General features: G+C 37.3%; 1 protein-coding gene across 2 annotated transcripts in view; it reads right to left on the minus strand.

The window, feature by feature from the left end:
• The window catches only part of LOC112561471 (mediator of RNA polymerase II transcription subunit 13-like), a 33,885-nt gene that overhangs the window by 16,717 nt on the left and 1,059 nt on the right, over nt 1-16,109 (minus strand). Inside the window, exons 3-17 of one of the 2 annotated variants that reach the window (XM_025233993.1) lie at nt 14,554-14,650; nt 13,887-13,967; nt 9,981-10,126; nt 9,537-9,710; nt 8,320-8,638; nt 8,102-8,191; nt 6,868-7,869; nt 6,443-6,689; nt 6,211-6,262; nt 5,734-5,873; nt 5,146-5,209; nt 4,676-4,845; nt 4,346-4,512; nt 3,043-3,728; nt 606-731 (exon numbers count right to left, since the gene is read on the minus strand). In XM_025233993.1, the coding sequence (XP_025089778.1) occupies nt 606-731; nt 3,043-3,728; nt 4,346-4,512; nt 4,676-4,845; nt 5,146-5,209; nt 5,734-5,873; nt 6,211-6,262; nt 6,443-6,689; nt 6,868-7,869; nt 8,102-8,191; nt 8,320-8,638; nt 9,537-9,710; nt 9,981-10,126; nt 13,887-13,967; nt 14,554-14,650 (3,561 nt within the window). Of the gene's footprint in view, nt 1-605; nt 732-3,042; nt 3,729-4,345; nt 4,534-4,675; nt 4,846-5,145; nt 5,210-5,733; nt 5,874-6,210; nt 6,263-6,442; nt 6,690-6,867; nt 7,870-8,101; nt 8,192-8,319; nt 8,639-9,536; nt 9,711-9,980; nt 10,127-13,886; nt 13,968-14,553; nt 14,651-16,109 lie in introns of both variants that reach the window. The other variant, XM_025233992.1, reaches the window with a different exon arrangement.

A 16,109-nucleotide genomic window follows, 5' to 3' on the forward strand; every position in this document is an offset into this window, starting at 1 on the left:
AAACAGAAAGAGGGGAGACCTATGAAATTATAAATGTCCATAGATGTTAATATATGGGTTCAGCTCACCATATGTTGTATCCTTAACGTTAATACATCTACATGTTGATGTCTCTTTGACCTCTTTCTTTACACAATGGGAAAAATATCTGTACCTAACTTAATATATACATAATCAACCATAGGAATTGTTGGAACTGACACAGCCCTACTTTGAACTCATCACTATGACATGTAAATGATTCAAATTTCAAACCAAAAATCACATCCAAAAGATTTGCTTCATAACACTTTCACAGCTTGTCAGAAAAACAATTCTGGTCAAAACCTAGGAAAAATGGACCCTCCATATCATTCTGGATGATTAGTGGTGATAAATGTGAGAATGTTTAGACTGAATGCAGGAAAGAAAATTCAAATTCTTCTAGTTCTGAACTACATTAATTTTAATATCAGGTTTTTAAACATTCTTGTGGAGATATTATTTTGAAAACAGCAAAAATTAATACACATTTTAGAGGAAACCATGAATGCTACTTACATTTTGAGTTCAGAACAGACACAGGCTAGTACTGATTACAGCAGGCAAGAGAAAATGTTGATTACCTCTGAGGTAGGGCCACTTGTGAAGACAGGTACTGCGCATACAAGGATCCTCTAATTTGTGGGGGTAGCAATTATCCAAAGCCTGGCGAGCAAGGTCTAGTATTGTGTACACTGTGTCATTACCATCTGGAAGAAATACACAAGGACATTAATAATACAAACAAGTTTTCAGAAAAATATTACAAATGATGACCGATGTGGTGATATAATCATACTGTTAGACAAGTTTAATAAAAAGATGTCCAAAGATTAATGAAAGTAATTCTTTCAATCAGTACTATACAGCCATTTGTTTCAAAAACCCAAGAAACTCTTAGGTCATAAGTACTGAAAGGGCTGAAGGGGTTAATGCAAAATTAAGACTCTTCTGATGAAAGTAGACCATGTCTGCTCTACACTGGAAACAAAGTATCCAGTTGCCATAAGGAACTAAAGATTGACTTTTAATGTTATACAGTCACTGACAATCAGACTGTGTAAGTAAATTATATACACTAGTGAAAAACAACAGTTTCCAATTTCAGTTACACAGGTATCAAAACTGCCAGCTAGCCAAGATGCTGTGTAGTTTAAAGCAAGACTGGTGAGAAGCACCACTCAGTTCAAATGATGGAATGATCCAGTTTCCACACTTTAGTTTATATTTCTTTATGATTGGGCAACTGTCACGTGGCCTTCTAAGTTAACTAAAGTATGGCAAGTTCAAAATAGCATACAGGACTACTTTTCTAATTCCATTAATTTTCTTATTAAAAAAAAAAAATTTTTAACAGACATGAGAATTCATAGTATTCTCAGTGTTTACCATACATAAAATGTACAGGGTTTCAGACCCTGTTTGGGGTTGGAGGTTTTCAGAACCTCAGTTAAAAGTGTTGGGCGCTTTTAAGTCCTCCCATGAACATATTATTGTGAGTTTTATTGATCAGCAGAAGGAAAACACATACACAAGGTATTAATATTTACTGATTCCTGTCAAGAAACTGCTTTATTCATCACGTTTGTAAATGTGACTCATATCAAACTACGAGGATGAAATATCAGTTTTCAAGTACAAAGTATTACAAAATATCTTAGGTAGCAAGACCTCCAGTGTAAACCCTCTAACCTGACACCTGATGCTAAATTATATTCCGATGCACTTGGTGCTTAAAGGAAAAAAACTGATTTGAATCTCTTTTATGCTGTTTTATAATTTTAAGTCATGCAAAAAAAAAAAAAAAAAAAAAAAAATTCCACCGCAGTCATAATGGCTTATAAGAAAGATTTTTAAGGCTGATTTATATTCTTCATTAGAAAAATTACAGAACCCAGTAATCTATTCATATTTTCTATAATGCTCTCTGTGGGACTGAAAATTTATAATCTTTATTGGTATAATTTAATTTGTACATAAATTAATAGTAGACATTAAATAAAACATGAAATAAATATTACTAAATAATTTACCAAGATGCTAAAATTTACCAAGAACTGTCATAATGCACGTTAAAACAAAAGTAAATCCGAAAAGGAAGGTGGGGGGGGGGGGGAAATTGGTGTTTTATGCCAAGCCAGTATCCAAGGCTATATCACAGCCAGGCAGCAAACCCTGCAAACAAATGCCACACACAAAGAAAGAGAAGTGCCTGAGAAGAGATCTGAACCAAGGACAGCCAACTTTTACTGTAGTGGTGACAGACATTAACTGTGGCAACACCGGCCGGCCCGTAAAAGAGACAAGCTCAAACCTCTACAATCTGCTGAAGACACATCAGTATTAGCTATAGATCATGTAGCTTAGCCATTAACATCAGAGGAGATAAGTGAAAACCTAGCAGATTAAACTGCCATCCTTTTTCTTTCTTTTGCAGGCTCCCTACCCTGTTTCTCTGAACTTCTCTCCCCCTACATCCCAACCAGATAACTACCTGCTTGTCTGATGACTCTCCTCACTATTCTTGTCACCAGAACAACATAGGGTCACAGAATTTTTAGTTACTGTGCAGAAACAAGCAAACTCTCCCTGCTTCTATATCCGCCACACACCCACCATTGAATTCTTTAAATGTGCACACCTGTTCCTTGAGCATTCCACAGAATGCTACTCCTTTTTCAACCCCCTTATCACCTCTTTTTTGTTTATTGCTACTTCCCTACTTGTCTTCCTCTGCTGAATCAGGACACTCAGTTCTTGTTACCCGATTCCTCTTTGCGTTTTCTGTTTTTGTTTTTTTTAATTAGTCATTTGTACTGTTGCTCATCCTTCCATTCCTTCTTATGTTATCATATACAAATCACGCATTTATTATTATCCTGTAGAATCAAGAATGCACAGGCCCATCATGAAGAGATAATTTAATTAAATGCTTTGTAAGAGAAACTGCAAAACATAAACGTGATTTTTTTTTATTGATATAAATGAATAAAAATGCAGAGACAGAAAAATCTCATTTACCTCGTAACTGAAGCCTTTCTAGCACTGTGCCTGTCACAGTCATTGCAGCAGATATATTAAGTGATGCCAAGTGACTGGATGCTGCACTTGTGGGGAAAGCCAACGCAAACTGTCCCATCAGTAAGTGTAAAACTTCAGGTGTAACATCTTCAATGTCATCCATAGTTTTTCCATCAGAGACCAAATGAAGCAATGGTTTCCGCCGCTCATATCGATCATCTCTGATGCCTGTTATGTCTACTTCATCTTCATAGAACAGGCCTGCATTGTACGCAAAACGACGATTAACCACAGCACTAAAACCACAGGTACACTTATAGGATGATTCTGAAGAGCTGCCTGTTTCTGGCAAGTATAATCCAATGTCTGAACCACGAATGTCCATGTTACACACACAGATGTTACAGCTTTCAAAATTGTAATCACGGAAGAGATTGAGAATGGAGTCTGAAAGAAGGATGTTCACAAGAAGGGAGTGCACTTCAGGCAACTGGGAATTGGTGCCAGCATTGTCAATGGAGTTGAGAGTCTTGTTGAGGTAGGAGGAAGGAGTTGATGCAGGAGACTGAAGTTCATAGGACATGGGTGTCCGTGGAGTGCGTGTTTGCTGGGTGCTGCTATAAAGAGCTGGAGAAGGCATAGGCCGGGAATTTAGTGCATCAACAGATGGCACATTTAGGTAAGTTCTGCAAAAGTAAAATAAAAAAGATTTATTCAACTATACAAAAGCTGACAACAGTCCTAAATGCCTCTTATTCCATATTCCCTGGAATGTGTTGTTAAGTCTGAAACCAAAATTGCATCAATCCATCATTTAATCTTATAAAATTTACACCTGATACATTGCACAAGCATCATGCATTAAATGAGAAGTTATTTGAAACATAAGTTTCTGCAAGAAAATATATGCCACTGAATCGATTTTTAAGTAAAATCTTTCCAGCTACTCACATTTACAATCACATGGAGATTAGGAACAAGAGAGTGTTTACTATCCACAAAATGCAATGTCCTTCAGACCTTCAGTTAAAACTGTTAGGGGTTTATACGACAATCTAAATAGAAGGGGTATTGACCAGTAGCAAAAAAAAGGCACATATTAGTTTACATTTAATTTTGTTATCTTCATTACCAATCTCAAGAAACTGCTTTAAATATGTTTTACACATGCTATGTCTGTAACAAAGTGATGAGACCTTTGACATAAACTCTTGTTTTCATTCTTTCACATCCACACCAAATTTCTGTCACAGAAAGGCCTGCAAAAAACAAAAAACAAAAAGCGCAAAAAGTTTAATCTTACGTTCTTGGGGGGTGTGAATTTTCCATGGCTGGCATAGCAAAATGCCAGGATGGCTTGTAGTCCAGAACAGGGACTTGTACTGGTGCAGACAAGAGACTTCTTGGCAGCTGAGAATATTTGGGTGCACTGACATAGTTCACATGCTTTGGTGGCACAAAGACATCAAACTGAAAGAACAAGAAAACTAACTGAAAAAGAAAGAAAACTGACACAATGGTATTGCTTCTGAAATATAAAAATTCAGCTCAAGCATTACTTGTATGCATACTGACTGCTGTACTTAATAATAAAAATTACTCATCTTTACCATGACATAAAGTCTTGACTCACCTTAGAGCTGTCATCTAGTGTCACAGGATGATGCATCTCCACTTTGATACTAGGTCCCTCTGTAGCTACCACCTCCATGGGGGCTTCGGTGGCTGTTTCAGGGGGAGAGTGAATCTTATTTGTTTCCAATGATGGAGGCGTGGGGAACATCCGAGCAAGTTCTGATGCCGCTGGTAATCATAGTGAGTTATTACGTGGCATCAGGTATCACATCACAAAGACAAAACAAAATAAGAATCAATAAGATAAAAAAAACTATACATGCCTGTTGACCTGAATATGTTTACCAGTGATGATACAAATATAAAAGATTTGGTACATGTCAATGCAAAAGTATGCACATAATTTCCTGATGCTAACCAAACTTCTTTCCATGCAAGGAGTCTTACAGTAACAATGAAAGTAAAAGTTGAAAATGTTCATTCCTTTCCTTTATGTCAATGTAACTGAATGGGAGATCAAACACTCACCAATAGTTTCATTAGGTGGTTTGATGTTGGTTTTGAGCTCATCATTTGTTTTGATATCCAAGCCCTGAGGAAACACCATACAGCTGTTACACAGTTTTCCACTTAGCTGCATAATGAGCTATGCAAATAACATTATGCAACTCTTTGGTCAAATAAAGTTACATCTCAAGTCAGAATTTAAATCATGCAAAAGACTAGCTTTAATGAGTATTACCTTACTTTTATATTGAGCTTTTCCTTATACTGCTCAATGCTTCAATCGTGATACAACTCCCAAACACATGAGAAAAAAGCAACATATACACAAAAACGACATGCATACACACAAAGTCAGCAATCTTAAACTGAATATGATAATGTACTGGAAACATTCATGCTTTAATTTCTGCAAAATAAATCATGCAGCACTGCTTTGGATGCCCTGCAAGTGATCATCTTCCTTAATTTCAAAATTCCTGATACAAATCATCTGTTTAATGCAATAATACAAACACACCACTAACTGATTAAAACCATGACACAGAAGTCATTGTATCTATTACTGTATTTCATCAGAACAATAATAGCAAATTCTATTAAAATACTTACACCCCCATCATCGTCGTCATCACCAGAAGAAGAAGACTCAAATATTCTTAACAAATCTTTTTCTGCACCTATCACCTCTAGGTCTTTCTCCCGAGTTAAATTTCCTCCAGATGGCAATGGTGACTCCATCTGTCCAATATCTGATTTTTAAAAAAAGTTTGTTTTATTTTTTTACATTTGGAGGAAAAGGCAGTTCTGTATAAAATAACTCCATATTATATATATAAAAAAACCAAACCAAAAAAAAAACAAAACCATAACAGATTGCCTGCTGCTGTTGAAAAACAATCAGGTCAGCTTTAATGCATCTGATAAAATATCTTCTGCCAAAAAAAAATATACAAAAAAAAAAAAGTTTTCATTTACTAAACATAAATTAGCACCCCCCATCTCTGTCACACATTGTTACAATTTGTGCTTGTAACTGTAATAATGATGTTAAAAATTAGGTTATATTTATTTAAATGTTAAACATACCATTTACTACATCTTCTTGGCCAAATTCTCCAGGGTGTGCAGTTTCATCATCCTGCATACATACAATAAGTTTGTGGTATACACATCTGGTCAAAATTAACAAACAGAAAGCCTTACCAAACAAAATTTTATATTTCTCATTAAAGCATATAGAAGATTTAAATGTACACCAAACAGGATTTGTACTGTTCTTCAACTTATACGCTTTTAACTTGTTTCAATTAACGCTTACCGCTCTTGGAGATGGTCTAGACAAGTCATCCCGACTAGGCCGAGCCCGTGCAGTCATTGTAGCTGGATTCACCGATGCTTCCTCAGAAAATTCATATGGATCAGGAGATGGTGAGCGAGGAAGTGGCGTTGCACGTTGGGAATGTGATGGGGCAGGGGAAATAGGTTCAAGTCCACTAGTACTTGCACTTGGAAGGAAGGAGTCATTCACTGATTCATAACGACTCTTTTTAAGTGGAAAATGGACCCTACATGAATGAAAAATGAAATGATTCAGCAAATAAATGTACCGGTTTATACAATACACAATGTCTGCATTTATGCTGGTGCTGAGAGAAGTGCACTTAAACAAAAGTATAAACAACATTAAACCATGCAGCAATGCTGTGCACTTTCCCAAAACATACATAAAGAAAATAAACTCACCATGCCTGAACTGTTTCATAGTCATACAGGGCATCTGTGGCCAAGTTCCCTTCCTCATCTGAATCGTATGTGGGCAACATTGGCCTCTTCAGTACACTTTCAACAGATTTCTGTTGCAATTGAACCCAGTTTGACACAAGTTCACTCTTTGCCGAGTCCATCACACTCCAGGGACTCTGCGAGTCTGGGAGCACTGAAGCGCCACTCACTCCCACAGAATTCGTAACCCCACCCCCTGCTGCTGCCTTTGGTTGAGAGGGTGTGGTTCCTCCCCCTGCTGAAGTGTCTTCCATTTTGGGGAAGAACTCTGATGAAGAACTGAAGCTGCCATTAGGAAGTACACTTTGGGGGTCTCCCAAAGGCCCCACGCTGCCATTTGTTAGTCCATTGCGTGTTGCGAAGTCTTTCTCTCCTCCTGTTATTCCCAATGTAACACCATTAGCAACATTTCCAGCACAATTTCCTCCACCAGGACCACTGCTGCTGCCACCACTTGCCTGGCCATTAATGCCTCCACTTGCTCCACTACCAACTCCACCCCCACCACTGCAGGCTGTTCCATTGACAGTCCCAGTGCCAGGGTTCACAGAACCACTGGCAGAGGCTCCACCAGAGTTTGAGAATTTGGAAGGTGGATGGGGACTTAGCGTGGGCATTGTGGGGTCGGTGGATGGGAGAGCAGGAGGCTGGGGTTCATCAAGAGGAGAGGGTGCTGAGTTGGGGGTGTCAATTGGGCCCTCTGGCACAGGTGTAGAGCCACCATGAGGAGGGATGGTGGTTGATCCAGTGGGGCAGAAAGCAGGGTTGGGAGGCACATGATTCAGCACACGCTCCATGTCAAACTGGAGCATATCCTCCACCATGTGCTGGCGTCGATGGAATGGCACAGTGTTCCGCCCATGCCGTGACTGCTGCCGTTCCAGTTTTTCTGGCTTTTCACTTTTGCCATGCTTCCCACCAGATGCTGACTTCCCTTGCACCACTGATTTCATCTTTCGATGCCTAGCAGACAGAAGAATCAACTTAAAAAAATTCTTAGACATTTAGCAATTAAAGCGCCTCAATTCTTGTTCGTGCAGAGCAATATAAACAAAACTTATCCAGGATAACCAGGATTTGGTATGATGCAACCTTAAACTATTTAAAGCAATATATGCTATATTTCTGATGAACTTAGCAAATATCTTCTAGTCTTCCTAAAATTTGGTTTAAGTAGCAATAAAACTATACTTACTTTACACAGTTACAGGTGACTTTGGTTGAAGGATCAGAGAAATTCCAGACACCAACAATGGAATTATCCTCGGTGCCCGGTTCCTGAGACCTGTGTAAGTAAGAAGCAATCTTAAGACATTCCAAACACCTTTACTGCTTATTCATTACTGGATGACAGTCTTTCTGCCTCCATGATAATATGATAGTGTAAATGTTACCATTCTTGTTAGCCTTTACCTCTTGACTGGAACAGATGTGCCAGCAGAAAGTGTAGCATCCTGGGCAGAGCGCTCAATAATCAAATGACCTAATGCATGGTTAGCATCGGATCGAGCAGCTCGTCCATCCTCCAGTCCAAAGTTCCCTGGCTTCACACTAGCTTCAGCCAACCCAGGCCCAGGAGAATGGGGTGGACTAAGCTGCCCAGAAGGGTTAAGGCCTTGGCATCGAGGGGCTAAGTTATCTGTTGTTGCATTGGTAGAAGACCCACGTCCACTACCATCCTCTGACTCACAGATCAGCACATAAGCTGAGGGATACCGCATGCGTACCCCTGCTGCATAGAATAAAACAAGGTTGGATTAGGAAAAATGTTAAATCTGTCCATCCATCTAAGCGATTTTTTCCACTGTGTAGAAACATGCATTAATCATGTAAGCGTGTTCCAAATCACAATTTAAAAAAGTTCGGTATGAAAATATAAATCCTCTGATGCCAGCAGTCTGAAAATGTAAGTTTTGATAAGTGGTCTTGTCAAAGCATTTTGTAATAAACCAAACATACCCATAATATTATGTCACCAGTCATTATAAAATGTAAAATACAAAAATTATAATAAAAAATAAAGAAGTTTATGGAGAAAAGGGGTTATTATGGTAAGATAAACATATCTCTACTGATATGCATTACTTCTACAAATGGATAATTTAAAAGGGTTCTCAGGGATCGGGCTGGTACCAAGGCCCTAAGGACCTCTCATGCAATGATAAGGACATAGTGATTGTCATCAATGCTTTAGTTTTTCTCTTGTACAGCCTGAAGGGCTATTATTTGAGAATCTTTGATCTCTATATTTTGTATTACTAGAAGGCATAGAAAATGAATTTATGATAATATTTTATCAGTGCAAGGATCTGTAATGGCTAAAGGGAAAATATAAGGCTGTTGGAGAAACTGCAAGGACAGCAGGGAATATACGAGGACTTTACTGGCAAAAACTCTATGAACCTTCTTTAATCTGAGGGCCTTTAACCCATCAACAACATTAATAAAGTTCTGACTCCCTATCACATTCACAACAATGCAATGGGAGTCTGTAAAACAAGTGCATTTCATGACTGGAAAACAATGATAAGCCTTTCAATTTTATGTTAGTACATTTCACTTAGTCTGCTGAAGATAAAATGTTAATTCCAAACTTCATGCTGTCCAAGGGTTACTATAAAGTTACTCACCAACTAACACCTCCACAAGGTTTGGCAGGCGGTTTGGATCAAACTCTTTGGCATCATCCATCTCAAGAGGGTAATACTGAACCCATTCTTGGTACACGCGACGACTGTTTGGGTCCATATCTCGATAGGCCTGTCCTGTCAGAGTCCCATTCAATCCATAGGGTGCTAGAATGACTGAAAAGTAACAATACATAAAAAACAATAAAATGGGCTTCCCTAGGTTAAAACTTTTGTTGCTATTGTTTGAAAATACTGAAGATGCCAATATGTTCATGGCAAAACAAAAATTAAACTTCTCTAATGCTTGTTTTGCTAATACTTTTTGGTCAGCTCATCTTAAATGCATATTCCACTAAAATGACTAAAGGCATTTTATTGTACATGCAATTTAAGAGATGAGTTTGGTACCTATGTAAACATCACATCGTGCAATCAACTTCTCACCTTGAAATGGAACTTGGCTGTCCTGAACTAAGCAGAGATGTTGGTTTGTTATACGCCATACTGGTGGGTGTTTTTTCACCTCAATACTGGCACAAACTTGTGATTCTCCATGCAGGAAAAAATGGAAGCAGAAGGATAGGTAACATCTGAAAACAATTGGAATTGTAAAAAAAAAATCAAAACCTTCATTAAGGTAATCACATTGAAAGCCAGACTAATGTACTGTCAAATACATCTCATAACAAAGTCTAACTTTTTGGAGGATAACTGGATGCCTCCAAGCAAAATGCCAGCAGAATAAAGTGATGAATTGAAGCCCAGTAAAAAACGCATCCATTATGTCATTAAAATTACATCCCTTACAAATACCACATACAAAACACCCCTGAAAGAAATGCTTTTCAGCTGCATAACATAACTTCTGGTATGCTACTGAAAGAGCACATCAGTATTAATGCATTTAAGTTCACGAGACTTATGAAGCTCATGGATGCCATAAAAACAGTCTGATATTGACAATCTTACATTACCATATCTGTAAATGGCACTGCCATTAGTAATAGATGTTATCAATGGAATCATCTTGTCAAAATCCACCATACAACAGTGAATGCATCAGCGAATATAAGGTAATTGCAAGGAACATTTTAAAATAGAGGATGTGTAATTGTCAAAAACAAAGTTAAAAAACCCCACCTTAAATTGTAGTGCTACTCTTGTCCAGCAAAGGTATTTATTTACATGCCAATCTAAAAATTCTTTTAGTTCTTTCACTCCCTCCCTTTCTTTCACTCACATACACCTTCCTTCCTTAAAAGGAAGTGTGGCCATTGTTAGTGGCAGGCAGGCAGAGGTTGAAACTTAATAAAAAAAAAAAATCATACTGTTGCATGATCCCCATCAAATTTTGCACAACTGTTTCAATTATGGCTTGATCATAGGCTATTTGGGTAAGTGACAATGTTATAAGGCATTTTCAATTTTGATGTTAATTTTTTCTCCAGAAGATGTCACTAGTCAGAGCAACCAAGCAACAGAGCTGTGCAAAGATGGCGAGAAACAGTAGGAGAGAAAGGAAAGAGAGCAAGCAAGAGTCGCAAGTTGTGTGCACATGTGCGCGCGCGCACACACAAAAGAGAAAGAAGAGAGGGAGGGAAAATAGGGATCGGAAAGCACGTGAGAGCAAATTTTATCGCCCCTTTCGTGATGAACATGAGCGTTTTAAGTTAAAGGAGAACAAGAATACATGTTTCTCTACATATGCTGATGCACGAGTGAAATAAAATGATAGACCAAAAGTTCACAATAAAATCACAGCTGGAAGAGTTAGCAACAGAAATCAACCCAGCAAAGCTGGTTAGTCTGGTTCATACATAAATCTGCCTGTGCACACTTAAGCAAGAATAGTATCTTTATATTTATCACCTTTTTACTGATGATTCATCTCTACTGTACTTCATTGCTAAGCTGAGAGGAGTTTACACCACAAAAAATGGCCAAACTACTTAAAAAATCAATCTATGTTCCTATACAAATATACACAGACAGCATGATCCAAACACCAACAGGAAGAGAGGACAACAGGGTAAAGGACATCAAGAAATATTTAAGCGAGTTTCTACACCAGAAACTTTGGAATTTAATTAAAAGTTAGGCTGAACTTTAATATGCTACAGCATTACCAGAATCAAAATAAGGCTTTAACACAATGAAAATATTCTTAAGTTGGTTTCTAAAACACTATGTTTCGAAGATTATGAGAAAAAAATATAAAAACCACCATCATCTGTACGCTTGTCTCACCATGCCCACTTGATAATATGCTTGCCTGCAGAATGCAGCCAGGTCATCAGCCACTGCAGCAGCTAATAGCACAAAAGGCTAGAATCAATACTTGTCAGAATATATAGTGGCAGGCTGCAGCAGAAATGCTCCACACCACCCACTGCTTCTACCCCTCTCTCTGCTCATGGTATCGACACTGCCAGCATCATTCCCACAGGCCTACAAGGAAGAAAGTCCTTCAGGCATGTGTCTGTCACTAGAAAAAAGATTTTTTTTTTTTAACAGAAACTAAAACCTTTCTTGACTGCCCAAGAAAACAAATCCATAGCTGTGCTTCTCTTGTCTCTTTCTTCTTGAGACACTATTGAAAGCAATCTCTTCTACACTTCTGCAGGCATGCATACTTCAAGCACACGGCAGAACACTTGTCCCTGCTCTCAATTAAATTGGCCTGTTGGTTTTGTAGGTTGGCACCCCATTACAACAAACAGATCTTTGATCCAACACCAGCAGGAAAGGTGGAACACACACGGCCAAGGCAGTGAAAAGAGAAATTCCAATTCAAGAGGGCCTGTCTACTTTCACTGCACCATTATATGCAATTGTGTTTTCTCTCTTTCTTGTTTAGTTCCCAATCTCCCTTCAAAAGCTTTGTTTTCTTCCTTGCTAAAATAGTATCTTAACAAAAGGTCGGGAACATTAGAGATGTTTATTATTCTGAATGCTCATTTTGATGCTATAATACTCATGCCCCACGATAAGCAGAATTACACTAACCACGAACTTTACTGTGCTTAATGCAACTGAGTTACTAATCAGGTAAACATGCAGTGCATGTCTTCAGTCAATATCTAACAAAAGCCAATTACTTTAGGACTGAGTTAATGCGACAACAAACTATCAATAATACATTTTAAAAAGGCTCAACCTACTTAGATATTGAGATATGAATGTTAGAATAAGTGTAATGATGGCTAGTAAAATGCTTATGACATTTAGTATTTCTTCCTGCATATCAGGTCAACATTTTATCATCAGCATGAGCACGCAGAGATGTTTATCCAAAAGAAAATTTCGGTGCATTTAACTGGTGGTTTAGAACATCTGAAAGTACATTTTGTAAATAGTCTTCATTCTGAAAGTTCATTTCTAACTTCCTAGGCTGTCAAAGGAAGTGAAGATGGTGCTTCCACATTGGAACTGTTCTTATGATGAGAAGGTGCTTGAGATGACAGTACGCAACTGTGGAAGAAGTGCCAAAAAAATAAAAAATAAACATATCTTTTGTTCTGGCCACACTGCTGTTTCCTACAAAAACAGATTGAATTCTTGGCTATTATGTGAGTGCCAGCCAACCTCTTCATGATACCACTTCCAAATGAGTCTCACAGCAGTAGCACTTTCATAAAAATTTTAAGACTTACATAACAAAATTTGTGAAGAACAGAAACAGTGACAGGATGTAACCTTTGGGGTAGGAGTGACCTGTGCTGAGCATCACCAATTGTAAAGGATTGTCTTAATAACTTCTGGAAAACCAAGAAATGAAGAAGCCAGGAACACATGAAAGGACAACTTTTTATCAATAACCATCTATTAATGATATTTTAAAGACGATACTGTGAGAACAAGTTGGAATTTATAAGCAGATGTGTGATGTGCACCTGATGATTGTTCTTCCCACATAACATAAATGGATCAATGATAAAGCCATAAGGTGCCGACCAATTAAAGGATCAACCATGTCTCATTTTGCTTGAGGAATATACAACATACTTTTTTTTCCACCAAAGCATCAGATAATAGGTCAAAACATTTATTCTTTAACCAAACCTGCATATGACTACAGAATTTCCATAAAAGAAAATGGTGATTTTGTTGCTATTGAGAAAAGGCAAAATGCTATAGAATGCAGGTATTTTAGACGTAAATTTAATGATGAAACATTTTGTTGTTTCTTCGAGTCTTACACATTAACATTTGCTGTTCACATAGAGCATTATTTTTGCTTACAACAGCAAAGACACATTTTAACAGGCATTAAAAAAAAAAAAAAAAAAAACAACTCTTTTAAATATGCTAAATTCATCCACTGACCACTAAACTTTTTTTAAAACTTACGTTCTGTCTGAGGCTGTACTATTTTCATGAGGCATGACAAACCACTTGCCAAGACGAATAAAATTCTTTGACAGCAGACATCTGTTAAAAGCAAGAATCATGGGTAAGGGACCTCTGAAGTACACACACACACATATATAATTATTTATGTGTGCATAATATTTTAGCTTTTATCAATTGGCAGACCCACAGTTTTAACTAACAGCAATTAGGTTATACAGGTAAACCCCCAAGATTTACTAAGCACCTTTAATTTGTTTATGCCCTGTACTTTGTAGGGTAGATCACAAATTATCAAGTTAACAGAAAACAAAGTAACAATTAAAAAAGCCTAATAAAATAAATACAGAAATGATACACTGACCGATTGATGTAAACTGAATCACTAACAACCATGCATCCCTATTTGCATGTAACAGACACATGCTCACTTCTACAACAGACACAACCTACTCATACTATCTGGTGTACCTTCAAGATGGTTTCTTTCAACTCCAACTCACCTATTCCTAATGACTAGAAATGCCCAAAATCTGCGAATTATGCAAAATTTCATTGGACTAGTATCAGCAAATAAATCCTCTGATCACTTTTAAATATTTTACACACAAAATAAAAAGTTAAAAAACACTTCATATGTTTTTAGAAACAGTTCATATGTACTTACCTTTCAATCAGATTATGTAACGCTTTAAAAAGTAGCGTTCTGCACTCGTAAGTTAGTCCACTGTCTTTATCTCTGTCCCATGTCCCATGCTCCACTTCTAAATAAAGCAAATAAAGCCATTAAAATGCATAGAACGGCAAGCTTGCTCTAAAGGTAGCCATACTTACCAACAGGTAGTATTTTGCTACTAATTACAATAAAGCAAAACTTAGATAAAACCATTTAAAATGAACTATTACAATACCATGGAAACAGTCATAAACTGAGTATTGTAAATATAATCAAATATTATGTTTTCAAGTCTTTTTAGTTCAGTGAAGTAAAATGCAGAGTTACTAATGGAGCAGAAAGCAAAATTGTTCACACAAACCAGGTGTAATCCTTGAACATTTGTTTCTTAAGAGGTGAAGCAGGGAGAGTGTATGCATTGGAGGGAGAAAAGTGGTGGACAGTTTTTCCTATCTTTTGACTAGTTATCTAACACATGGAAAAGTTTAAAAATATAACACCTTTTGTATCTTAAGTAAGAAATTCCTTAAGCTTTAGAAATGTAATGCCCACTATTTAAAAAATGTTTTAGAAATGATGGTTAGCACTACATTTAATATTTGTTAACTATTTGATGAAGGAATACTGGTTTGGAAAACAGCAGATATACATGGAAAAGACTACTAATGCCCGACAAGAAATATCTAGACTATCTTTTTATATGCCAAGATGAAACAATTGATTTACACTTTAATGGCTGGCATCTAGCTTATCTGAAGATGTTACTAAAAACATGCTCAGTATTCTATCACAGTGAAAAACCAAAATACATGCATAAAGTGAACATCTTTTTTTTTTATTGTCAGTTCCAAATAGAAGCAAACCAGTAGAATTTTAGCAGATCTACATTCATGATTGATGCCAGCCACCAGAAACTCTATAGTCCTTCCACTTTTCTTAAACAATTTTGGTGCAAAGACATTGGATGCTGATTCTCTTCCCTGACAAATAAAGAAATTAATCTTGGCTACTTTTAGCAGTCAAATATTAATTTGTAAACAAATCTCCTGGGACTCCCTAACTGCCAATCTCTTGGCTTCTGGCTCTGGTTTGCACATTTTGCCAGCTAGCAGACACCAGATCAGTTAAGAACACATTAGGCTGAGCAAAGCAGCATGTAAAGCCCAGGCAGAGAGTCAACGCAAACCAAAAGACACTACACATCAAATAAAATTAAGGTGATAAAGACAAAAGAAAAGTTGAGGCAGAGGGAAAGTAGTGGCTCTGTGGTGGTAGGTAGAGAATTAAAAGGGCAAGAAAGTCCTGCATGTCTGATGTGGATGAAATTTAAATTGCTATGGCACAAGAGCAATGACTGTCCTTTAGGCTGCTGTTTACCACTTAATGCAAGAGAGCTGTCAAAAATAAACTTGCTTGTAGCAGAAACATAGTGTGTGGGCAAGGAAAATTTCTAAAAATAAGTGAGTGGATATATAAAATAAATTGGAGATTTCCATAGCAATCACCAGTAAATTTGTTTTGGTCAATTTATGGTTGCTGTAGAGTTG

The sequence above is a fragment of the Pomacea canaliculata genome, linkage group LG4 (assembly GCF_003073045.1).
Source record: "Pomacea canaliculata isolate SZHN2017 linkage group LG4, ASM307304v1, whole genome shotgun sequence".
Taxonomy (NCBI): domain Eukaryota; kingdom Metazoa; phylum Mollusca; class Gastropoda; order Architaenioglossa; family Ampullariidae; genus Pomacea; species Pomacea canaliculata.